The 25823-nt window shown below is 40.7% G+C and overlaps 2 protein-coding genes across 5 annotated transcripts in view; both read left to right on the plus strand.

The window, feature by feature from the left end:
• The window catches only part of si:ch211-45c16.2 (mitogen-activated protein kinase kinase kinase 13), a 36419-nt gene extending 25164 nt beyond the window's left edge, over positions 1 to 11255 (plus strand). For 3 of the 4 annotated variants that reach the window (XM_057335868.1, XM_057335869.1, XM_057335871.1), the window contains 13 exons: positions 196 to 870; positions 961 to 1147; positions 1235 to 1426; positions 1615 to 1773; positions 1900 to 2058; positions 2246 to 2354; positions 2545 to 2654; positions 2882 to 2998; positions 3544 to 3687; positions 4166 to 4883; positions 4974 to 5044; positions 5155 to 5446; positions 7984 to 11255. In XM_057335868.1, coding sequence (XP_057191851.1) covers positions 264 to 870; positions 961 to 1147; positions 1235 to 1426; positions 1615 to 1773; positions 1900 to 2058; positions 2246 to 2354; positions 2545 to 2654; positions 2882 to 2998; positions 3544 to 3687; positions 4166 to 4883; positions 4974 to 5044; positions 5155 to 5446; positions 7984 to 8085 — 2967 coding nt within the window. In that variant the 5' untranslated portion in view covers positions 196 to 263 and the 3' untranslated portion in view covers positions 8086 to 11255. The remainder of the gene's footprint in view (positions 1 to 195; positions 871 to 960; positions 1148 to 1234; positions 1427 to 1614; positions 1774 to 1899; positions 2059 to 2245; positions 2355 to 2544; positions 2655 to 2881; positions 2999 to 3543; positions 3688 to 4165; positions 4884 to 4973; positions 5045 to 5154; positions 5447 to 7983) is intronic. The other variant, XM_057335872.1, reaches the window with a different exon arrangement.
• Positions 11256 to 12525: 1270 nt separating this feature from the next.
• Positions 12526 to 25808, plus strand: pfkla (phosphofructokinase, liver a). Its single transcript, XM_057335637.1, has 22 exons — positions 12526 to 12761; positions 13645 to 13718; positions 13832 to 13909; positions 14932 to 15121; positions 15261 to 15426; positions 18484 to 18528; positions 18799 to 18907; positions 19015 to 19110; positions 19880 to 19972; positions 20081 to 20206; positions 20610 to 20674; positions 20761 to 20824; positions 20908 to 21054; positions 21140 to 21210; positions 21296 to 21383; positions 22199 to 22351; positions 22455 to 22619; positions 23091 to 23152; positions 23227 to 23338; positions 23729 to 23828; positions 23955 to 24060; positions 24157 to 25808. The coding sequence occupies exons 1-22, from the start codon at positions 12677 to 12679 to the stop codon at positions 24302 to 24304; spliced, it is 2343 nt and encodes a 780-aa protein (XP_057191620.1). The 5' UTR covers positions 12526 to 12676; the 3' UTR covers positions 24305 to 25808.
• The last annotated feature ends 15 nt before the right edge of the window (positions 25809 to 25823 follow it).

Here is a 25823-nt window from a genome sequence, read left to right on the forward strand (position 1 = left end):
AAGACTATGGAATAAACAAAGTAAATTACATTTAGAGGCTAAACATTTACTGGGTTTCTTTCATCTATAATAAGTGAATCTGGTTTTGGAACAGAGCCTTTATTTCCCAGTAAAGAAACTTTAGATTGTCTTTTCACTGAGGCTGTAAAACTTTCAGGACGTGATGACATGATCTCTCTCTCTCTCTATCTGCAGGCACATCCAAAACCTGAAGTGGTCTCTAAAGCCTCGTCGCACGCTTCCTTCAGGTCGGGCGTCTGCCCATGCACACGCACAGCACCATGGGTAGCTCCCCGGAGGTGCTGTCCTGGACTACGTGTCCCAGCCTGCTGGTGGGAAAGCTAAAAGAGGAGCTCAAACTCACCGTCGGGGACTCCATGAAGAAAACCAATAGCAACGTTTCTCCCCAAGCTCTGCCCCCTCCCCCTCCTCCTCCACCACCACAGATCATCACGGACTTGGCTCCGCCCACCACGCTTCCCATGCCGCTGCAACAGCTGCAGCTCCCGTGCAGGGACGACGAGCCGGGCGGCACCAGTCCTCCGTGCACCGCCTTGAGCGAGGACTCCACCAGGGAACACTTCGAAAACAGCGTGCTGCAGCTCCAGGAGCACGAGGAGGCGGGGACGCCCGGCTCCTGCGGTCAGGGAGGGTGCGGGAGTGGCGGAGAGGAGAAAAACGACGAGGGCGGGTGTCCGATGGACCATAGTGGGGACGACACGCACAACCATCCACACGATGACATCAAACTGCACTTCCATAGAGCCGGGAACGGAGGGGGCTTTCTGGAGGGCCTGTTCGGGTGTTTGAGGCCGGTGTGGAATATTATCGGAAAGACGTACTCGACGGAGTACAAACTACAGCAGCAAGGTTAGTGCTCATCGTTCGTGCGAATGAAAAATGTCATTGCGTATCTGACCCGTTTTGATTGGTTGTTGAATGTCCTCTCTGGTTGGCCAGCAGACATGTGGGAGGTGCCCTTCGAGGAGATCTCTGAACTGCAGTGGCTGGGAAGCGGCGCTCAGGGCGCGGTGTTCCTCGGAAAGTTTTACACGGAGGAGGTCGCGATTAAGAAGGTCAGAGAGCAGAAGGAAACGGATATCAAACACCTTCGCAAACTGAAGCACCCGAACATCATCAGCTTCAAGTACGTCACAATGCTTCCGCTCACATTCAAACACATTTAACCTGACCTACAGCACGAGAGAATTGATGTCGGGGTGTTGTATGTTAGGGGTGTGTGCACACAGGCTCCGTGTTACTGCATTATCATGGAGTACTGCGCACAGGGACAGCTCTACGAGGTTCTCCGGGCGGGACGTAAGATATCACCGCCGTTACTGGTGGACTGGGCCTCAGGGATCGCCAGCGGCATGAACTACCTGCATCTCCATAAGATCATCCACAGAGACCTCAAATCACCAAAGTAAGACCCGTCTGTTGTGTAGCTTGGTATCAAATGTCCTATTAAAGGTTCTGTTGTCACTTCCCCGACCAGTGACCTGGCTTGTGAGATGTGTTTGTCACTCCCATAAATAATCACTTGCAGTAGAAGAGGAGCGAGCGACACCTCTCGTGAGTTTCATATTCTCTCATTTCTTCTGTAACCTGCAGTGTGTTAGTAACTCAAAACGACATGGTGAAGATTTCTGACTTTGGAACATCTAAAGAGCTCAGTGACAAGAGTACGCAGATGTCGTTTGCAGGCACCGTCGCGTGGATGGCACCGGAAGTCATCCGAAATGAGCCGGTGTCTGAGAAAGTGGATATCTGGTGAGTGAATCGATTAAATTTGTCAATGAAATGTTTGAATGAATCGAAATGAATGTGTGTGTTTGAAGGTACAAACATTTGAGGTTGTGTTATGCTAGTCTCACACTCGTGTTTGTGTGTTTTCAGGTCATTTGGGGTTGTGTTATGGGAGCTCCTGACGGGTGAGATTCCCTATAAGGATGTGGATTCATCTGCCATCATCTGGGGCGTGGGCAGTAACAGTCTCCACCTGCCTGTGCCCTCCACCTGTCCTGACGGCTTCAAAATACTCATGAAGCAGACCTGGTGAGATTCAACACAACACGCACCTCTATCCTTCTGTACTTGAAATACTGTGGAGAAACTGTGAAATACAGCTAATAAAGCCCAACGTACAGTCATGAACCTTAAAATCTTTGAATGGAATATTCAGAGAGCTTATATTAGATGGTACTACAGATGATATTTTTTGCATTGCGTTTGTGTTCTACAGGCAGGGTAAACCCAGGAACCGACCGTCCTTCAGGCAGATCCTGTTACACCTGGACATCGCCTCTGCTGACGTGCTGGGGACCCCACAGGAGACCTACTTCAAATCTCAGGTGAGCATACAGACATCACATTAGGCCTACTGACATTCTGTAAGGTTGAAAATCCTGAGCTGGTTTTTTGGCACCACGTCACGGATGATGCTACAAAAAACACACACACATCTTCTGCAATGCCCTCGCTGAAAGCGAACTTCTCAAGTGTTTTCATTCCTGGGTTTGACTCTCGATGTGTCTCTGGCAGGCTGGATGGAGAGAAGAGGTGAAGAAACATTTTGAGAAGATAAAGAGTGAAGGCACTTGCATCCATCGACTGGACGAGGAGCTGATTCGCCGCAGACGAGATGAGCTCAGGTGAGTCCTAAAGTAGACATTTTTGAGAAAATGAACCAACTCATCGAGAATCACTTATATTCTGCTAGAAATGTCATTCGCTTAAACACGTTAAACGTTTCTTTCTTTTTAAGTCGTAAATTCTGTTGTCCAGGGTTACTCAAAGCATCATTCAAGTTTCCCTTTAAACACATTAGAGACTCGCTGCTCAAATCATCATGTACTCATCTGTGCTGTGTGTCTTATAGACATGCTTTAGACATCCGGGAGCATTATGAGAGAAAACTGGAGAGAGCCAATAATCTGTACATGGAGCTCAGTGCCATCATGCTCCAGCTGGAGGTGCGAGAGAAGGATCTCCTCAAGTACGTTTTTCATGTTTCACACTTCAACCTAAACTTCACATTCATGAGTTTCATCTGAAACTACTCTTAATGTTGTGTTCTGAATGCCAAAATCAATGCAAATGCATTGTGTATATACAGTATATCTTGTATAAAGGCTGTTGTTGGTGTACAGTTTTTAGACATAAATTGAGATTTTGCATTGAAATGTATGGAACCGAGTTCCATGTAGTCTGTTCTGTTACACACTGCTCATTGTGGAAAAATATCATCAGGTTATTATGAACCTGAACGCCTGATTTATGCCGAAGTCATGTTTCTCGTGAGTTTTATCATTCGGCTGTAATGAGTGTGAACTTTGAGCCCATCTGTATCCGAAAAGAGGCGTCTCAGTGAAACTCTAAATCAATCCAATCTGACCCTGACCAACATTATCTGAATGAGCGCAAGAAATGAGCAATAAAACAACCTCAAAATGACACTCGTGATGGACACACGCAGCTTTTCGCTTATCTCTTTACATGATGCAACATCAGATTAAAATGTGTTTTTATTCGTGTTTGCAGGAGAGAGCAGGCTGTAGAGAAAAAATATCCCGGCTCATATAAACGCCACCTGGTTCGGCCCATCGTCCGGTCCAACGCTGTTGAAAAGCTCATTAAGAGAAAGAGTACCATAAACCACAAACCCGGGACACAGACGCCCAAGAGGTGACCATCCCTGTTTATAAAGACACATTATATTAGATGAGATCAATTACACAAAGTATTCAGCCGCTGACACGTCACATTTTTTTATACATTATTGAAAATATATCCGAATAAAAGGCAAGATGTACATTTTCCAGAGTTGGCCTAATTTTATATAAATGAAATTTTACAAAGGAATTTTTTTTATTTCCTCTGGTATTTTGAAACTAGATGGATGCAAAGCAAAATATTATTATTCATAACAAGATTTGTAAACAGTAAATCAAACTTTATAAGTCAAGTACGTTCACCAAAATACACACAAACTGTTACTAGGAACTAATCTTCTGCGTGATTAAAGTTCTATCATTATTTGTTTATTGCTATAGTAACATGGTCGAATAACGTGTAGTTAAAGACATGATGCTTTGCCAAATGAAACCGAATCTCCTATGAATTCTTCATGAGGTCATTAACTCAAACATGTGATCTCCTGCAGGCCGGATCTGCTGCGCTCTGATGGCATTCCCAGCGCCGAGCCGCTTTCTGCCCCTTCTCCGCTGTCAGGCAGCCCAAAAGTGTCCACGCCGCCTGGAAAGAGCCGTTACCGCAGTAAACCCCGCCACCGCAGGGTAAACAGCAAAGGCAGCCACAGCGAGTTCCCCGGCGCTCTGAAACCCACCACCGGACCGTCAGAAGAACAACAACCCCTGCAAGAACAAAACTATCACCACCACCATCCCGAGGGTCCCGTTCTTCCAGCGCAGAACAGGGATAACGCCGTGGCCACCTGCGCTAACAACCTGCGTTATTTCGGCCCGGCCGCCGCCCTACGCAGCCCGCAGACCGACCACCTCCAACGGAGGCTTTCCGGCTCCAGCCCCGATCTCATCTCTACTGCGATGGATGCGGATATCCGGCACCGCAGGTCCTCCGTACCTCCCGCCGCGGGGTCCGGACCGGGGCCGCTGTGTCCCTGCTGCCAGGCGCATCCCTTCCCCGGCTGCATGCACTGCCAGGAGACGCCCGCTGCACCCAGCCACCCACAACTCCCTCACTACTCACTGCTGAGCACGTGTGAGGGGACACCGCCCACCGTCAAACGACCTCTGGGGTCCACGGCTGACGTCCGAGGAGAAGCCGAACGGGCGGATCAGGGATCTCCTCGAGGAAGCTTGTCCGGCGGGCTGCTGCACACGCTCAGACCCCTCAGAAAGGTAAGTTAGCATATCTGATGAATTAAAAACGTGTCTTTATTGTGTGTGTGTTTAACAATGATGGAGTAAATGTTTTCATGTGTCTTTCAGGCGGGAGACGAGTCCTCTGAGGAAGAGGAGGGTGAAGTGGACAGTGAGGTGGAGTTTCCACGGAGACAGAGGTGAGGCTTTTGTATAAATAAAAATAGAAGATTTATTTAAAAGTATATTTCGAGTTACTAAGAACGAAACGGAGAGATGTGAGTGTTTGAACGTGTGGTGTCGTCGTCAGGCCTCATCGCTGCATGAACAGTTTTCAGTCGTACTCCACCTTCAGTTCTGAGAATCTGTCTGTGTCGGACGGTGAGGAGGGGAACACCAGCGATCACTCCCGCAGCGGCCCGCTGGAGCAGCTCAGCGGCAGTCAGGAGGAACATCTGGATGAGCTTCTGTCTCACACGCCCGAGATCCCCATCGATATCTCACTGCAGTCTGACGGGCTGTCTGATAAAGAGTGTGCCGTGCGCCGGGTGAAGACGCAGATCTCTCTGGGCAAACTGTGTGCTGATGAGCACGGCTACGAGGTGAATCTCTCTCTTACTCCAACAGAACTGGTTTAATAAAGCCACGAGAGGCTGTAAGTTACACTGATTTTACCACCAGGGTTGACTGTTATTACCTATGATGCTAAGCTGCTACCACCACGGATAAATAACGGCAGCTCATGGCCTCTGGTGGCTTTACTGCTTTTATAAAACAGCAACATGATTAGGGTCGCAGTGTTTAAAGACTACATACATTTATCAGAATTAGTTTTTCAAATAAGTGTTTCGTGTAGTAAAATGTAAACGTGGTAAAGTGTAAGTGTAGTAAAAAAGTCAAATGTGTGCAAAGATGTTTTGACCAGAAATATAGAAATAATGCTCCACATATTTACATTTCTTTTGATTTGAATCACTTTAAGCTTTTATGTACTAAAAAGTGTATCATGAAAGTATTTTTAAAATGTCTATATTGTTCCGCTTTTATATAAGCAGTTATGGTTTTAAAAAGTACATAACATGAGATCATGAAAATGACATTTCGTGCAGTGTGTAATGTTGGCGTGTTTGAAAGTAAATCTAGAGAGTAAAAGTTGTAAATCCGAAGGTGAATGAATAACAAAGTTATTGGCTTGGAAAAAAGGGAGTCGACTCTGAATCACGCAAACGAGTCGTCCCTAGTCCGATTCGCGAACCGCCGGGGATGTATGTCACTACATATAGTCCCCGCCTACGTTTTGCCAGGACTGCCCACGAAAACTTCACTCTTCTCCCCCAAACTCTGTAGCTCGTGAGCCTCATTCGCGGTAGACCAATCACAGCAGACTAGACCAGCTGACCAATCACATCAGACTAGGCTAGTGGAAAAGGAGGGGATTAGACGGATGAATCGCAGAACCAATCATTTGAGAGTCAGTCAAGAGGTAAGGTAACAATAACTGCCTATCATAACAAAATAAAAGTGTTTTTACACGTTGTATGTACTTAAACTTGTTGTTGGACACTCCATAAACCAAAGTAGGACCTTAAAAATCCCTAGTTATGTACTCTTTAATATTAACATATTTGACTAATTAAATCTCTGTTGTTATTGGAGCAGCTGTATTACAGTATTTAAAAAATATTTTGTTTCAAAGAATATGGGATTGTCATTATCTATAAGTGTTAAAAAAAACCTAACAAATCTTTTACCTTGGTAGGATGCTATAGCCAAGTTTTTATCATTTTTAATATCAGAACAATGTATTAAAGAGTAAATATTTTGTGATTTTTAAGGTCCTACTTTGGTTTATGGAGTGTCCAACAACAAGTTTAAGTACATACAACGTGTAAAAACACTTTCATTTTCTAATAATAGGCAGTTATTGTTACCTTACCTCTTGACTGACTCTCAAATTATTGGTTCTGCGATTCATCCGTCTAATCCCCTCCTTTCTGTCTGCCTACTCTGATCTGATTGGTCAAATGGTCTAGTCTGCTGTAATTGTGACGCTGTACACAAGTAGACCAAATGGAAAGTAGGCGGGCATTACACCGAGTGACGCAAATCTGACCCGGAACTGAAATTAGAGCGACAGACTCTAATTTGGCAGACTTTAAACTTGGCAGACTGCTCACATTCACACACAGCAACATTACACACTGCGTGAAATGTCATTTTAAGGACATTCTAATAGTTACTCTATTATAGTAAGTCTATTGGTGTTTGTAGGAAGAATTTACAGAATGTGGTAATACTTTAAACTAGGACTGTGTAGTGGCAAGTGCCTCCCGATACGATACATATCACGATAGATGGGTCACGATACAATATATTATATATATAATATATATTCGATACGATACACATTTGCGATACATTGCAATACTTTAAATAGAAAATGTAAAAAGTAGAGCTAGAAATACAACATGCTGTGCACCAGCGGGGGTTTTCTGTGAGGATAAGAGTAAAAACATCCCTTGCCTCTGCAGAGTGGCCATGATGTGCGATGCATGGACCTTTAGATCAGAGGTTTGGCTTCTCAAACTGTGGGTCGCGCCCCTCAAGTGGGTAGCACAGGGGAATAAGGCGGCTCACACAAGTCACTTGGCTGTTGTGGTGCATTACAGTTAAAACACTGAACATGGGCAGAATAAAACCTCTGGTTCATCTGTGCTGTAAATGTGCTGGTGTCACATCCGTGAAAGCACAATACATGTCATTGTTACTTTTTTTAATAAACTTTCTGTCTAATGCACTGCAGTAGCCAAGTGACTTGTGTCATGACTTGAGAAGCTACAAACAGCATTATTTGATAGAACTCATTACTCCATGACTTAAACCAGAGCACACATCAGCTCTGAGAGCTCCAAGCGTTCTTATATTTTTCGCCATGCTCTCTTCCACTTACTTTTGGCCGCATGTATATGACATGATTTAAAAGAAATGATCGATAGTAGAGGTATCACTATCGATACACTATCGAAAAAAATATATATATTGCGATAGTTACATGTATCGCTATTTTTGCACAGCCCTACTTTAAACAGTGTCGTTTTTGGTGTCGAATGAAACCAAACCTCTTGTTTCGCTCTCCCAGAACCCGCTTCATTTTGGAGATTCCGACTGTGATACCTCGGATGCGGAGTGCTCTGACGCCACCATCAGGAACAAACAGCCCTGTGCACCCTCCTCCTGGTGAACTCCAAACACGCCGGAGCCTTCGGAGGAAACCACGGCAATAATCGAAGCCTGCTATAAACAGCCATGACCCTTGACCTATTTTATCTTCAACCAGGGACTAGCCCCTCCCATACTCCACCCCTCCCTCTCTCTCTCTCTCTGAGCAACCTCAGGCAGATTCTTCTCAAGTGAAAATGTAGCTAGTGTAACATGCATAATTTATTTTTATTATGAGTTGGAGGAGACGCAAACAAATTCAGGAACTCGAGTCGCGGATATGGTACGGATTGTGTGTGGAGTATTAGCACTGAAGTGTTCCAAACCACAATCCTTTAGTTTAGCAGATGTGTTAGGGTTAGATCGCAACCATGACTGTGGTGTGGGAGTACGTGTGTGTATATACATCCGTAGTTACGAGACGGAACATTTCTGGGTGCGCAGCTCGAGGATCCATTCCACGAAAAAAAAAATCCCTCTGGTAAAGACTAGCTTACCTGCTACTCCCCGAGTTTACAGAAAGCGCCCTACACCCTACTGAGGGAAATCAGGGCAACTTTAGCTCGAGCACCAGCAGGAACTATAATCCTCCTTCGTTCTCTTCATTTTATCCACTTCCAAAATATGGAATTTATTTCCCAGCATTCCTGCTCGGTCGGCATTTATGAGCCAATCAGACTGCTGCTGCTGCCGGCCTCTGCAGATGAACAGAAAGCGAGTGAGCTGCTGTCTTAAAAACCACGTCTTCAATGAACAAATCAGTGTTTAAACTGGACCAGAGCAGCGTTTCCTCTCATCTCAGGACTGCGTGTGAAGAGATGCTGTGGACGGCCAGAGGATGACCAGCACCATCCCTTGGCTTGCTTGTTTCCACGGTGCAAAAGTGTGACATCGGCCCTGTCATGTGACTATTGGTCACATTTATCTTAAGGTGAAACCCAACGACATGGACATTCTGGAGATGCAGTGTCCCTTGAGATTTTTCTTTTCTTAAATGAGTGTTGTTCGTCTTCTGCTGGTGTTTGTGTGTATGTTAGTGTTTATGTGGACCACAAAAGCACAGATGTGTTGTTTAAGGGTGAATCGGCAATAACACGGGTTATGTGCTCAGGCTGTTGAGAATCTTTTGCTCAGGTTGACTGTCTAGCAGGCTGGACAGATTTACTGTTTGCAGTAAACTGTTGTGAGAAAGTCAGAAGCAAATTTCAAAAGACGTCTATTTTTACAGCTTGAGTTCAATATTTTTACACATCGAGGTTTTGGAGTAAAAAAAGAATGAAAGAAACAGAAAAAGAAATGAAGGTTGCATGTTTTTTGCTGGTTAAACGCTCAGGTTAAATGCGCACGAGTCTCCGCTAAAACACGTTCGTCGGTTTTGTTTTGGCTGTTTAGGAATGCAGATGAGCAATATGATCAAAAACTTTGGCCAAGTGAACCGTGAAAATCGTAGAAGCGACAAAAGCAGAATCTCTTAAATGACTCTTTCACGTTTGTATGCCATGAAATGAACACATCATAAAGGCAAAATGTTGAATGCTCCCTCATCTGTAAATCGCTTTGCATAAAGCATCTGCTAAATGAATAAGTGTAAATAAGTGTAGCAAGCAAGAAACATGTATGCTAACAGTTTAACCCGTCTGATGTGAACTGTTTTTACATTAAAAGAAACATTAGCAGGCACGGTCGTATTCTCATCCGGCGCTTTAGAGTCTGCATTTTATTATCTTATCTAAAGAACGTGGCCTGTGTTATTTAATATTCTCTTCTGTAAATGTTTGTCTTGTGTTTTCTTGTCAAAGGGACACCGCATCTTCCAGCATGTCTATGTGTGATGTTGCAGTCGTGTGTTTTTAGATGTAGATGTTATAGCGCTAGATAAAATGCCATCATGGGTTAAACGTGATGCCAGACAGCGAATGGCACGAGAAATGAACTGTGAATGGTATTTTCGTTTATTTGCAGCGTATAAGATGTACCGTAAGCTTGTAAGTACTGTCATTCCGAGCAAACTTGCAAGTGATTCTCTGATAAAGTGACAGTATCTTTGAATCTGCAGAAAAAACCTGCTGTGTGTTTCAGCAGCACATGAACAAATCCGAAGCCATGTGGAAACAAACATGAAATCAAAACTCACCCTGTTTACTTTCTTGTTCCTTACATGTTCCTGGTGTTAAAGTACACGATACTGTACTTCATATTTAACATTCGATGCGTTCTTTGTTTTTGTTTTTCTCTCAAAATGCAATAACTTGGGCGTAAAATGAGTTGTAAATGCAAACTCGGTTTCATGTTGACTTCATCACGCAGCCATTATTATTATATGGATTTTATTTCTCCTGTGAGACAAAATATTTGGCTTTGATTTGTTTAATTTTGTAAACACGTTGTAATAGTAATGAGGGTTAACGGCACACATATTTATTCTTGTGTTTTGGTAAAGATCCTGCAGGGTTTCCAGTGGGTGATGTAGGAAGTCTTGTGTCTTTTTTTGGCCATTATAAATCCTGTAAAATATGATTTTTATTTAATTTTATTTAATTTGCAGTTTTTTTCTTGTTTGTAGCTGGTCTACATGATTGCGAACTTAATTTATTTTCTGTTCTTTCTTTTTTTCTTCTATACGTCTCGTGTCTGATGAAGTATTACTGAAGAATGTTCAGTTGTGAGACGGTGATTTACATGAATAGTATGAATAACTCAATGTCTGTCCTAAACGTTTTTTGTTTGTTTTGTTAATGGAACACAAAAGAGAAAAATTTATTCAGAAATAATGCAGGGTTCAAACCACATGAGGGCGAGTTAATAACGACACAATTGTCCCTTTAAGAGTTTGAAACGGGTGCTGCACGGATACTCATCTCTAGATGTGAGCACAGGGAGTCGACTTGAAAAGTATATACTGTACGTTTTTCTTTCTTAATCTCACCGTCTCTGTCCTCTTCACATGTACCGTTTTTAATTGCTTTGTCCTCTGTCATATACAGTACAGGTATTTTAAGATGAACTATTTTTGTGCAGAAATATCTTCAGCTCTGGGCTCATTGTGTCGCTCCATTGCTTCTCTTGAATGGTATTATGATCAACCAATCCTGAGGTTTGTCCTGTAATAGCCTGTGTACAGTGCGACAGGAGTGACGTGTAAAATTACAGCAGAATAACTGCATGGAATAAACACTGATGTACTGTACCAAACTCTCACGGCTCTCCTCTCTTTGTGAGTTTTTTCCTGCATTTCATCTACATGACTATTTCTACTAGTCTACCATCTCGCGTTGATGCATTTCCTATTAAAACAGGAAGCTGAGAGACGAATCGAATAGTTATGAACATCAAAAAGGCTTTGGATCTCCTCAAAGATAATATTATTTTTTATTATTTTGGGGGGTGTTTAAAGAACTAAGTTGTACACTACTGCTCAAAAGTTTTGGGACACCTGAGTGAAATGTTTCTCGTTATTAAAAAAAAAAAGTGTATGCATAAATGTCTGAATTTAGATTAGTAGACAAAAATATAATTTTGCAAACAAAATAATTTTCCTGACAAAACTAACATTTTGTTTAAAATTTTTTTTTTCTTTGTATGACTTTGACTGAATAATGAATAAAGAGCAGCCAATAAGAACACAGAATAGATGGGAATTTCAAGATGCTTGGTAAAAGAAAACATTTCTGCAAATTCTAGTCAAAAGGTGACTACACTGATGATGATAAAATATAACACGTTTTAATTTATTATTATTTTATTTTTAGTTACAATAGTTTTCCCATAATTCCCTTTGTTTTATTTAATAATTTTGAGTTTACTACTATTCTAAAATATGGAAAAATGTGAACACACAAAAAACACTTGACCAGTAGTGTAGTTTTAATGGTCTTCCAGACAGAAATGTGAATACATCTGCTTATTTGCTTATTCTGATTGCTTATTCCTTTTCTCAATGTAAAATATTGTATCTCCATGTATTCATTTGTGTCCAGGGTTTATAAGTTATTAATATGAAGAAGAACTTGAACTTGAAGGAGTAGATAACTTATCGTTTAAAGCACTGTTGTATGATCAAAGTTCACTGCTTTTATTGCATTGTAATATAGAGGGTGAAGGGAATGTGCAGTGTTTATAATTCGTTTAAAATCGTTTTTTTACGTTTAAACGCCGTGACTTTTATCTATACTATCCTGCTAAAAACAATATGAACAATAATTCTAATGGCTTTAACAATTATTTCACTGGTTTAAGTGGAAATTATATTGGGTCTCTACTGGTGGGAATGTGTTTTGTTCCATTGGTGGGATTGTTATCTGGCTCTGCGCACACCGATCGCCATATGACGTTAAAGTATCGCGAGAGCGAAACGAAAGCTGCGCTTTTAAACTGCTCTCGCGATACTTTATCAAACGCTGATCCGGTCTGCGCAGTTCCGCGTGAAGTCAAACACGTCTAGGGTACGCAAAAGGGGCGTATACTTCATTGCGCACTCACATCCGCGTCCTTCCGTCAGTCAGAAGGTCAATCTACACCGTGTAAACAATCCTCTCCGACCGTGACACCGTAACTTTATATCCGGATCTCAAGAAACTCGAGGATCGTGTCGTGATTGTCTTTCCACGAGCAGGATGAGTTCAACGGGTCTGGAGAAGCTGCGGATGACGGGCGCGGGCAGGGCGATCGCCGTTCTCACCAGCGGCGGAGACGCGCAAGGTGAAGAAGATGCGCGTGCAGATATCACTGTGTCGCACACAGTGCAGAAAAATAACACGCAAATATACGCGTGCAGAATTATAGAGAGTCGAGAATGTTTGTCATGTAAAAACAGACTAAATGAAAGTTTTTTTTTCTGTAGGACTAATACTCTTAAGGAACGTTTAAATGTGCACGTGAGTCTTTCATGTAGAATTATGTCTATTAGGAAAATTTACCTTGGTTTTATTATAGTAGACGTGTCGTAATGTCTGTTAAACGGATTAACAACAACAACTTTCCCAAACCAACGGTTAAATTTCGTCAAGGATGAAGAGAAAAATAATCGTTATTGCGTAAACTAGCGTAACATTACATTTGATCACGTGATCTTTTATTATCTGCGGAACTTAAAATAATTATATTTGGCTCCATTATTTATAAAAATACTGTGGTTTACTAATAGTGCGCTGTAGTATATTGTAGTAATAAAGTAGCCTATTGAGTATTTTGTACTATAACTACTTTAGTGAATTGATAAACTGTAGTAAATGCTGTAATATACTTCAGTATTTGCTACCGTACTAAATTCTAATATATTCTGTATTATTTGCTACACTTAGGAAATGTATTATGTAGTATTGACTATAGTGAATTGATAAACTTAAAAAAATTCTGTATACTTGAATTTATTTTATGATTAAGTTTAAAAAACGACATGTTATGTAAAAATTTGAGTACAATTATTAATGAAAACGAATGTCAGTCATTAAATCAATAATAAAGCGTGAGATCTGCAATAAAATTGAGTTGTTTAAGAGATTTACACGTATAAATGTGTCATGATTCTTGAAGAAATCAGGTGGTGTGAGGAGTGTGTGTTGTAACCTTTGACCTCTCTCAGGTATGAACGCAGCGGTGCGAGCCGTGACCCGGATGGGTATATATGTTGGAGCAAAAGTTTATCTGGTGTATGAGGTATTATGCTAATATTTTCTTTCTTTTTCTTCTTAACTGTGTGTATTGAAATAAATTTGAGCTATAAAACGCTGACCGTGTAGTTTAGTTTGTGATTTGTGTGTGCACCGCAGGGTTATCAAGGACTGGTGGATGGAGGAGATCATATTAAACTCGCCAACTGGCAAAGCGTCACCAATATAATCCAACTGGTAAGAACATCAGTCAGCTTTCAATATGCAAAAAACCATCATTTATTATAAGCTTTTCTTTTCACTGAGTTTACAATAATGTGGGTTTAATCATGTCTTGTCTTGTCATGTCTCTTGTTTTGATGTTTTTTCTGCACTAATTAACTGACCATTTTTTGCATCTTCTTTTGTGTTCTGTTGGTGCTGTTAAGATGGTAAACGGGTAAGACGTGCTGTTGCATGGGGTGCTTTTATTTAGTGTACAGGCACAAGTGAAATGTTTCTGTTTTTTGGTCCTTATGGTCCTAGACTGAATAAACCGTAATAATGTTGATGTGTTCTAGCTGGCTGTTGAACATGAAGAGCTTTATAGCAAAATGTCTGTTTTGTGTCACGAGGTGTTTAGTTTCATTTAGCCGTGTTTAATGTCATATTGTGTAGATTCTGTATTGAGCAATCCAGTGTGAACATCTGCTCAATGTTTATGTAGACTTGCTAACCAATGTTCCCATAACATGTTGTATTATTACGTCCTCAAGATTTGAAATAGATCATGCAAAAATAAACAAAGTATTTCCAAGTGCTGTTGTTTTTCAATGAAACACTTAAGAAGAAAATTGCGAGAATATTATTCACACAAGTTAAATGAACTTTTTTTTTTTTTGACAGCCGTGGTCACTGTTTTATGAAAGATAGCTGCATTAAGAATCCAGAAATAAAAAAATCCTTTGCATGTGTTTCATGGGAAAAATAACAGTTTGACCCGAGATAATGACCGATTTTTCGATGAATTTCCGTGAGAGAGTTTGTGGGATCAGTTTGCATTTAAATGTTCTGATGTTCAGTGTTTGATGCTGAACACACGGATTATGAATCGGGCATCAGCGTGTCTGGCCGTTGAATGTGTGCTTCATGCATGCACGGAGCGTTTGACCGCAGCACTGCCATGCATTTCTGCAATAGCACGTTTAAGCATTAAAATAGATTTCTGAACATGATTCATGTGATATGTTTGATGTTTTGGCTGTGTGTGTTTGGTTCAGGGAGGGACCGTGATCGGCAGCGCCCGCTGCAAAGCGTTCACCACGCGTGAGGGCCGTTTATCTGCAGCGTTTAACCTGGTGAAGCGTGGCATCTCTAACCTGTGTGTCTGCGGCGGGGACGGCAGTCTCACGGGGGCTCATATCTTCCGCTCGGAGTGGAGTGGACTGCTGGATGAGCTGCTGAAGAAAGGTAGAAAATCACTCTGATTTGCTTGTCATTCAAACATTTTTCATCCATATTTTATAAGCATCACATCTGCACGCATGTACTGTATGATCTTTATGTGATCTATGGTGAGATACGCATCACGTCTGGCTGTTGTTCGCAGGCCGGATCACTGCAGAAACAGCCAAACATCACAGTCATCTGAACATCGTGGGTCTGGTGGGTTCCATTGATAATGATTTCTGTGGAACAGACATGACCATCGGCGCTGACTCCGCCCTCCATCGCATCACTGAGATTATTGACGCCATCACCACCACAGCGACAAGGTCAGCGTCACGATGTCATTGATTGCATCCGGTCATTTCCTGTCGTGCAGAATCCTACACCATTTACACACCAGACCCTTTCTGTTCAGACTCAGAGATTTTAATTGAATCAATTATAAAGGCTTGAAAATGCGCAGAATTGAAAAAAGACCATATTTTCACTACACGGTTATTGAGAAAAGAATTCGCAATGAGAATATTACCACAATTTTTTTAATTTTTAAAAAAGACTTTGATGCTATTTTTCATTAAAAAAATTACCATTGAATTGAACCACAGACGGTTGATTCGCGTTGTATCATGGGAAATATGAGTGAATGTGCACTCAAAATCAGAATGCATTGTGGGTAAAAAGTAGTGAACAAATGTAGGGAACGAGTTGTTTACTCAGAATTCGGACAACACTACAAAATGGCGGACACCCGATATAGTGCACTGTATAGGAGATAGAGGGCGAATTCAGACACAGCTAGAGATATTAGAAAAGACTTAAAGTTGGCTTGAAACGAAAGTAGCGATTGCCTTTGATTCAGTATCGTGACGTATACCCGAGTGAACGATTTCTGAAATGAGAAAAAATGTAAGACGGGACTTGATTTCATCCACCGACAACTAGGGGTGTAACGATACACTCAGCTCACGATTCGGTACATATCTCGATGCTGGGTTCACGATACGATACACATCTCGATACTTTGAACAAAATTAAAAAATGAAACTGAAATTCAAATAACATTTATTTTCTAAATATTAACAATTTCAGTAACTTTTTTTTGTTGCACTTACAACTTAATAAAGAATTTTAACATTTTAAGGCTTAACTGAACCTGCTGTACTGCAGGTTTGTCACCAAGTGTCAATTTTGACAGCAAATTTTGATTTAGGTTTAGTCATAGTCTTTTGGCTAAAATGCATTTTAGTTTTAGTCGACAAAATCTACATTATATTAGTCTACTAAAATCTATCTGGATTAACTCATTTAATTGGTGTAATTAAATGTTCCATACAAAGATTGAACTGTTTCGACATCATTTACTTTACCTTGGAGTTAAATGAAACCAGGTCATTACCTTTATTCTTCAGAAAAGTTGAGTAACTACTGGATATGCATTGTTGTAACACAGAGAATACGAGACCGTGAGCGACATGTAGCTGTTCATTCAGTCTCATTTTGACTCAATTGACTCGTTCGTTCAGTGAAGGGCGTGTTCATTCAGTACATTCAACCAATGAAACGCTCTGACAGAGCTCATGCTCGAGCGCTATTGGCTCGTGTCTCTTTGAAGCTGCGCCGTCTTTGCTTGAGACCGTAATGAATGAGAGAAATCTTTCAAAAAGACATATTACATAACCTGTATTACATTTCTTCAATAATGCAGATCACATACTTGTTTTTTAGCGTGTCATTGGATCTTTTAATCTACAGTACGACTCGCTTCATCGCTTCTCTGATCGGAACAGCGCTGGTTTCTTTTGACTTACTTTATGTTCATATCACGTTATGCAGCAGCTCACGTCAGCGGATAAATGAACATTGGCATCTAAAAACGTTTGTGCTCCTTTGTAATGAGTTTCGGGGTGACTCACCTGCAGTCACGCTTCAAGTTTGCTGTGTTTTAACGGCGATTGTGAAGGAAATAAGACGCTTTGTAAACCACTTGGAGACACAGATTGTGTCTTGTGCTTCTCTCTCTAGCGCATATGTGAGATAAACACACGTGACGCGCTGGCGCAGAGTACAGTAGGTAGCGTCTTGACCGCTGAACGCATAGAATTAAACATCATATCGTAAAATATCTCTGTCTCTCTTCGATGCGCATCGTGACATTTTTGCATCGCGAAATATCGTAGTACTAAGTATCGTTACACCCCTACCGACAACTGATTGGATCGTTAAAAGGTGAATTCCTTGTGACCAGAAGTGAAGAGAGGTCGTTTCGAGAGGGGGAAGGAGGTTAACGCTTTTGATTTAAGATGCAAATGAATTTTTTAAAAATAATGATGTACACGGATAAATATGTAAGCGATCATGTACAGGCAGCTGGTTGTTATGGCAGAAATAATCCCCGACAGTGTGATCAGTCTTTTATCACACTGAAGGGTCTTATTTCGCAATAACAACCGGCTGCTTGTACATTATCCCGCTTATTACACGCCTACTTTCACATTTAGTCATTTAGCAGACGCTTTTATCCAAAACGTCTTTGCAAAGTAGGGGAAAACAATAGAAGCAATTTGTGCAACAAAATTTTGATACAAAATGTTTAAAAAAATAACAGTATGACACAAGACAATGACAGATTTTTGGATGAATTTCCGAAAATTTCTTATGTGGCTACTTGCTGGACATGAAATGTGAATTTGAAATATTTTATTAGCTCATTTTTAAAGAATTTTACCGAAGCCGTTTACTTTCTGTTTTAAGGTAAGAAATGATGTTCAAATGTCAGGAACAGGTCATTTGGTTTAATCAGTTGTAAATATAATGTCATATATGTTATTAAAAGACATGTTTATATTTAATTTGTCAAAAAAACCTGTCAAAATGATTTGCTGCATCCGGGTTACCGTGTGTTATTAGTTTTGAGCGTTCCAACGAGCCGTGTAATAATTCATAATAAATACTTCACCACTGTGTAAACAATTAGAATGATCATTTTTAATTTCATGCCGACTTTAAAGGAAGGAAAGTGATATTGATGACACAGAAAACTAATGGAAATTGATCAAAAAATATAATAATATTTCTAATGTAAAATGATGTTAAATGTACCCTCATGTTCACTTAACTTAACACCTTCATTTATAGTGATAGTTGTCTCTGTGAATGTATTTCATTCATAAACCTCACATTCCAGTCACATTCAGTTGTGGACACGTCAGTGGTGCTCATATGCTGAATTCATGTCTCGTCTTGTCCTGACAATTCTTCAAACAAAGGAATGTGCTTCTCTATTTTTAGCACATTGTAACGTGAGAGCTGCACGTACACCACATGTTAATACAGTCAATCTGTATCAGATGGATCAGTTTACTGTGTCGTTTGTCTGTTTTCAGCCACCAGCGCACATTTGTGTTAGAGGTCATGGGTCGCCACTGTGGGTGAGTCAAATTGTGTGTTTCCTCGCTCAGAATCTGTGAGAAAAACTGCAGCGGGTCATGAGAACTCTATGAACTTGAGTTACAAAATCCCTTATGCCAAACGCCTTACAACACACTTTAGAAACCACTCATGACACCCTAGCAACCATGCAGAACACTTCAGAAACCACTCATGACACCCTAGCAACCAGAGAGCCACTCAGAACATTGTAGCAACTGCTTTGCAACCACTCCTGACACGCTAGCAACCCCACTGGTGTATTTGTGCAGGTATCTGGCTCTGGTTTCAGCTCTGGCATCTGGAGCTGATTGGCTGTTTATTCCTGAAGCTCCTCCTGAGGAGGGATGGGAGGAGCTCATGTGTGCTCGACTGGGAGAGGTGATGACATCACAGATAATTGAATAACTCAGCTGGTTTTCTGAATGACGTCGTGAGTATTATGAGTACAACACACACATGTTTCATTGATGGATTTGTTTGTACAGAGCCGCAGTAAAGGATCCAGACTGAACATCATCATTGTTGCTGAAGGAGCCATCAGTAGAAGCGGTGAGCCCATCACCTCCAACTATATCAAAGACGTGAGTGAACATCTTCAGATAGAGTAGAAACATGATTTGCTGTGTATTATATATTTCAGTGTTATATAGACGGTTTCAGCTGCAACAACATAAACAAACGTTATGTGGCCCAAACGTGACTTCCGGTAGACCTCCGCAAAGAATCTATAACTATTAAGTAGGTTTAATGTTATTTAAGACACTTAATATACAATTAAATATTAATGCGAATATAAACCAAATATAAAATAAGTTGTTATATTACTAGCCAAATTGATAACCAAACACACACCAAAAGTTAATGGGATAGTTCACCCGTAAATGAAAATTCATCATTTGCTCACCCTCAAGTTCTCGAATCTGTATAAATGTCTTTGTTTTGATGAACACAAAGAAAGATATTTTGAAGGAAGTTAGCCATTTTCAGTTCTGGGACATCATTGACTACCATAGTGGGAAATTTTTACACAGAAGTCAGTTGTGCCCCAGAACTGTTGGCTTTCCTACATTTTTCAAAATATCTTCAACAGAACAAAAAAAAATGTTAACAATAATTTTTGCCCCAGAAATGTCAGTTGCTAACATTCTTCCAAATATCTTTCTTTGTGTTCATCAGAACAAATTCATGCAGGTTTGGAACAACTTGAGGGTGAGAAAATGATGGCAATGATGAATTGTCCCTTTAACTTCGAGCCGAACGTGTGCGTTCGATGAAACCGTTTATACTGACTGTACGACTGAATGATGTGAAACTAACAGCTGTATAGAATTCATTCATCATCTCTTGTAGCTTGTTGTGTCTCGGTTGGGATATGACACGCGAGTGACGGTTTTGGGTCACGTCCAGAGAGGCGGAACCCCTTCAGCCTTCGACAGGGTTTTGGTAAATACATCATTTCATGAAACTTTCACTTTTGGTGATGGGATTATAATTGGCTTTTTTTCAGCATTGGCTGTGCTTTTACAGTAAAATCTCTGTGTTGTTGTGTAGAGCAGTAAGTTGGGCGTGGAGGCCGTGGTGGCCCTGTTGGAGGCGGAGCAGGACACGCCCGCCTGTGTGATCGGCCTGTCGGGTAACCAGTCTGTGCGGCTGCCACTCATGGAAGCGGTGGAGATGGTGAGTGTCGAGCAAACACGCGTGAACCATCTTTCTTACAGTGAAATCATTATGGTTTCCTTTAGGTGTTTATTCATTTGAATCAGTTTAACAGTTTCTTTTTTCAGCCTTTACAGCTTTGAAGCGCTATTGTGCTGTTGTGTTCATGCACGTCCCACTTTGCCATGTGTGCCAAATTTGTACTAAACGGAAATGGATTCATAACTCATATTTCAGAAATAATATTTGAATAACTTTGTAAACATTCACGGTGGGTTGGGTGCAGAGCATTTATACCTGCTGAACATTTAGCACCAATGTTCAGATCAAACATCAAAAAAAAAGCATGAGAATGAATTCGTGTGTCTCGTCTTAAATCATTTCTCATATAAAATAATCCTTTGACCATCTCTTCTGACTAAAGACTAAAGAGGTGCAGAGGGCCATGAATGAGAAACGCTTTGAAGAAGCCATACAGTTACGAGGACGGTAAGAGACGTCCTTTCACATTTACATCTGGACCTGTAAAGGTCAAAGTTCACGAGGAGTGATGTAATGACCGATGCTCTTCACAGGAGCTTTGAGAACAACTGGAACATTTATAAACTGCTGGCCTATCAGAAGCCTGCTCAGACCCAGGTCATACATTTACACAAACATCATAGACTGAAACTGACCTCAGATCAGCCTGCTTCATTCTTCTTCTGTGTTTGGGATCTCAGAGCGGACACTCCATGGCCATACTGAACGTGGGGGCTCCGGCGGCAGGTATGAACGCAGCGGTGCGCTCAGCGGTCCGGGTCAGTTTGGCCACAGGACATCGGGTGTATATTGTTAGCGATGGATTTGAGGGTCTGGCCAACGGAGAGGTAATCCTTTAGATTGTTATGTTTCAAGAAGAGAGGATGTGTGTTCATTCTGTCATGACGTGAGCGTGCTTGTTTGATGTTAAAGGTTAATGAAGTGTCGTGGAATCAGGTGGCCGGTTGGACGGGACAGGGCGGATCTCTGCTGGGAACCAAACGGTGCGTCACATTTAAAAACGCAGCATTTGCACGACATCGTTTTCAGCTTTATGACATCACAGCTCCATGTCCTCATGTTTTCCAGAACACTTCCGAGCACCTGCATGGAAAAACTGGTGGAAAATCTCAACAAGTTTAATATTCAGTCCCTGCTGGTCGTCGGTGGTTTTGAGGTGCTGGAAGACTTTCATCTTTACTTTATTGTCATGAAATGTTTTCTCGTTTGGGCGACGTGAGGTTTGAAATCTTCATTCTGGTGATTGAAATACGAGTGAAACATTATTAGTTCATCTATCCTGCTTTATTTACTTGCCCAACAAATAACAGAAATGAATAACCAATGAAATCGAACATAATAGTTTCTGTACATGATCACAAATGTGAATTTTTTCGTAATTGAGATTTATACATCTGAAAGCATTGATGTATGGTTTGTAAGGACAATATTTGGCCGAGATATAACTATTTAAAAAATCAAAATAGATTGGTAAAATGGGCTTTAAAGTTGTCCATCGTAGGTGCTGTAGCGGGCCGTGGCTAAGAAGAAACAGGTTTGTTTTGCTGTAATGATGGTGTGTGGAGAGTAGACGAACCCGAAAGCTGAAATTCTAAACTTACCATAGATTCCAAACTCGTGTGAAGAGCGAGCAGCAGCGAGTGATGTTTGTGTGTATTTCTGCACTTTTTTCTTTATGATTTTGCTGCATCCACTCACAAAAATAAAGTTTTGTTATGTTTACGGTAGGAAATTTACAAAATATCTTCATGGAACATCATGATTTTTGCCATAAAAGAATAACCGGTCATTTTGACCCATACATGGTATTTTTGGCTCTAGCTACAAATGTTCTCGTGCTACTTGTGGTCCAGGGTCCTAAATGTAATGTAAATGACTTTTAATGCGAAAAAAACATTTGCACCTAAAACCACCGCCGTGTTTTTATTGTATTGTGTTGTTGATTTACTGTGTATTGTGTTGTTGTTTCAGGCTTATGAGGGAATATTAGAGTTGGTTGAAGCCAGGGGGCGATATGATGAATTATGTATTCCCATGTGTATCATTCCTGCCACCATCAGCAACAATGTGCCCGGCACTGACTTCAGTCTGGGGGCAGATACCGCCGTAAATGCTGCCATGGCTGTAAGTTCACAATATTTGATCTTTTTGCACTTTGGACAGACAGTATCCCTGGAAATCACCTCGCACGGACACTGTTAATAAAGTGCATGTCTCTTTCATGAAGAGCTGTGATAAGATCAAGCAGTCAGCCACCGGGACCAAGAGAAGAGTGTTTGTGGTGGAGACTATGGGGGGATTCTGTGGATACTTGGCAACCTACACTGGCATCGCTGTTGGTGCGGATGCGGCATATATTTTTGAAGAATCGTTTAACATCCATGACCTCAAAGTGAGTCAGAAAGCCTAAAATCTCCTCACGTCCGTTCACGACACAATGAGTTTGAACCTGGACCCCCATTTAGCCAACTCAGGGACCACCGATACAAACACCCCCATACAGAATAAAGAAAATGAGTGGATTAAAATATTGTTAAGGTACATTAACATATTTATATATAATATGAAATATAATTATATAATACTGTTTCTTAATGAATTATTATAATAATTGACACACTTGACTGTGGCTTTTATATCCGTGTCCTGGATTTGTCTCATCATAAGTGTAAAATGGTTAGCGTTATATTGTTTATTTTTAATGAATATTTTTCATTCATTTTGTAAGCTGTCCCTGAAAAATCCGATGTTAGAAGTTGAAGGATGTTTTAAATGCAGTAACGCATGAATGTGAGACTTCATGTTAAAACCCGCAGCACAAATGTTGATGTGCGTTCAGGACACTCGTGTGTTTTGTTTTCAGACTAACGTGGAGCATTTGACGGAGAAGATGAAGAAAGACATTCAGAGGGGTCTGGTGTTGAGGTACACTGACCAACATTCACTGGAGCGTCTGGACAGATACAGATAAACAGAAATCTTCGTCCGTCTCTTTACAGGAACGAGAAGTGTCACGAGCAGTACACCACAGATTTCATCTACAAGCTTTACTCGGCGGAAGGGAAAGGCGTCTTCGACTGTAGGGTCAATGTTCTGGGACACCTGCAGCAGGTACACGCCTGTCCCCTGTGACACTGACGCTTCATCACACGACTTCAGAGTTCAATAAAGAGTCAGCTGCCTCATGTGACAGCTTCCAGCATGAAACATCAACTCATTTCTGAGATTAATAGCATAAATGTACTGACACACTTCGGCAGCTCACACGGTTTTGAGTCTGAATTGAAGGTCTTGCAACTAAACGGCCTCAAAACTTTGCATTTATTCAAACCGAGCTGGTGAGATTCTGAACACGTGTTGTTTGTGACGTCAGGAATATGAGCTGATCTATTAAATGTTGAGGAGGGCATTATCAGACGAGTTTCCTGGGTAATGAAAGAAATACAAAAACAACATTTTCTTTCTATCATAATCTATGTTCTTTGTTTGTTTTTTAAACAGGGTGGCGTGCCCACACCCTTTGACAGGAACTATGGCACTAAACTGGGCGTGAGAGCCGTTCAGTGGTTAACTGAGAAGATGACCAACGCTTTTAGACAAGGTGAACATCATTACCTCATCATCACGAGAATTCTGTCACGTGTAGAGATTTAATTCAGCACACGTTTAAGACATTAGTGGTTTTAATAGTGAAGAGTTTAGTCCATAAAACTGTGTGTGTTGTCAGGTCGTGTGCTCGCTAACACTCCAGACACCGCCTGTGTGATCGGACTCCAGAAGAAAGTCCTGTCCTTTAGTCCCGTGACTGAACTGAAGGATCAGACGGACTTCAAGTGAGTAAAATCATCTCTACACACTCGCAGGACAGTTCAGTGTGATGACTGGTGAGCAGCTGTAATGTGTGTCTAACCGTGTTTGATGTCCTGCAGACACAGAATGCCCAAAGTACAGTGGTGGGTAAACCTGCGTCTGATGCTGAAGATGTTGGCCAAATATCAGACCTCCTTCAATGAGTATGTGACCGGAGAGATTGAACACGTGACGCGTCGCTCTCTCAGTATAGACACCGGCTTTTAAAACGTCATTCAGATCAGTTCACCTCACTGCCACGCCAACATACATCAGGATTCTTGAGTAAAACATGACTCCAGATCTGTGCCTGATCATAATGATGCCGAGACGGCTCTAGATCCCTCCATCAAAGCACCCGTTCAGTTAAAACGTCTGTGATGTTTATAGCCTTAGTTTCGAATTAATAATATAGTTTCAATGAATAACGAAATACTTTATTTTCAACAGAAATGTATTGGTATACATTTGATAGTTTTATTAAGTACAGTATAAAGCTGAGATCTGATTGGTCTGTGATTGGTGGACACATACATATGTATGGGTCAAAGACGAGAAAGGGTTTAAGCATAAAAACAATAAGTGTAATACTGCTTTCAATTGTTGTTGTTCAAAAAAAGAAGGTTTCTGTTTAGTTTAATTGCGTTTTTGTTTTTCTGAGCAAAAAAGTAAATATCATACATTTTCCCCTGATTTACGGAAGACGGACACTAAAATGTCATTCGGTGTAACAATCTTGTCAGGCATAATTACAACAAAAATCTATTTAGGACATATCGAAAGACTAATTACTTTCACCCAAAATGCTAATTATTTGTAATTTTACTTGTTTTATTTTATTTGCCACTATCCTAGGTTTTGCCTGTTTGTCAATCAGAATTTTTACTCATTTAATTTGTACATAAATATTGTGTTACACTGAATGACAATGTAACATTATTTCAACCAAATTTTGACATTTTATTCTCCCAAAACTTAGTTGAAACCATAAAGTAGACATTTTACTTGCATTTAATGTGCTTTCTATACACGTAAAATCACTTTTTGAAATGTATTTTGATGCGGACATCTTAAAGTCTTTGACCCTTATACATAGATGCTACATTCCACCACTCCAGACAACATCTACAGTATGTTTATGTGTATACAGTATCTGCGTGAGCAGCTTTGGCACTTTTATTGTAGAAAGCCTCAAACTTTCATGGTGCAATGGACCTTTGGACACTTCAATATAGACACACTATTAAAACAAGACCAAAGAGATTGATTACAGATATTTAACAATTTAAAAGATTTTGTTATTTCCTGCCACATCTAGTGTATATTCCAGTAATGTTTCATGAGAGAATGGAGTTTTGATGTGATCATAAGCAGTTGAGGTTGACAGATAACCCTGACTCTGTGACTCTTAAACGTGTTGTTGCCTGTTGTGCGGTTAAGTGACTGTAATATCATGCGTCTGATCAGTGTGATCATTGTTAATCTAGTGTTGCATGTTTTACACATCCAGTATTGAATACTTGTATAACCGTTTTCACATTGTACTGTATGTAACAAACACAAACGCGTCCTTTCGCTTATAGTGTAAGTCTGCAAAACTTTAAGAGTAAATAATATTCTGTATACAAATCTGTCACAAAAAAGATTTAGATGTTAAATGAATGTAATGATACAGCTGAATGACTTTGAAATCATCTTTATTGCCATTTAAGATAAATTAACATATATTAAGCATATAATAATAAAA

Source organism: Triplophysa rosa, linkage group LG6, assembly GCF_024868665.1.
Source record: "Triplophysa rosa linkage group LG6, Trosa_1v2, whole genome shotgun sequence".
NCBI lineage: Eukaryota > Metazoa > Chordata > Actinopteri > Cypriniformes > Nemacheilidae > Triplophysa > Triplophysa rosa.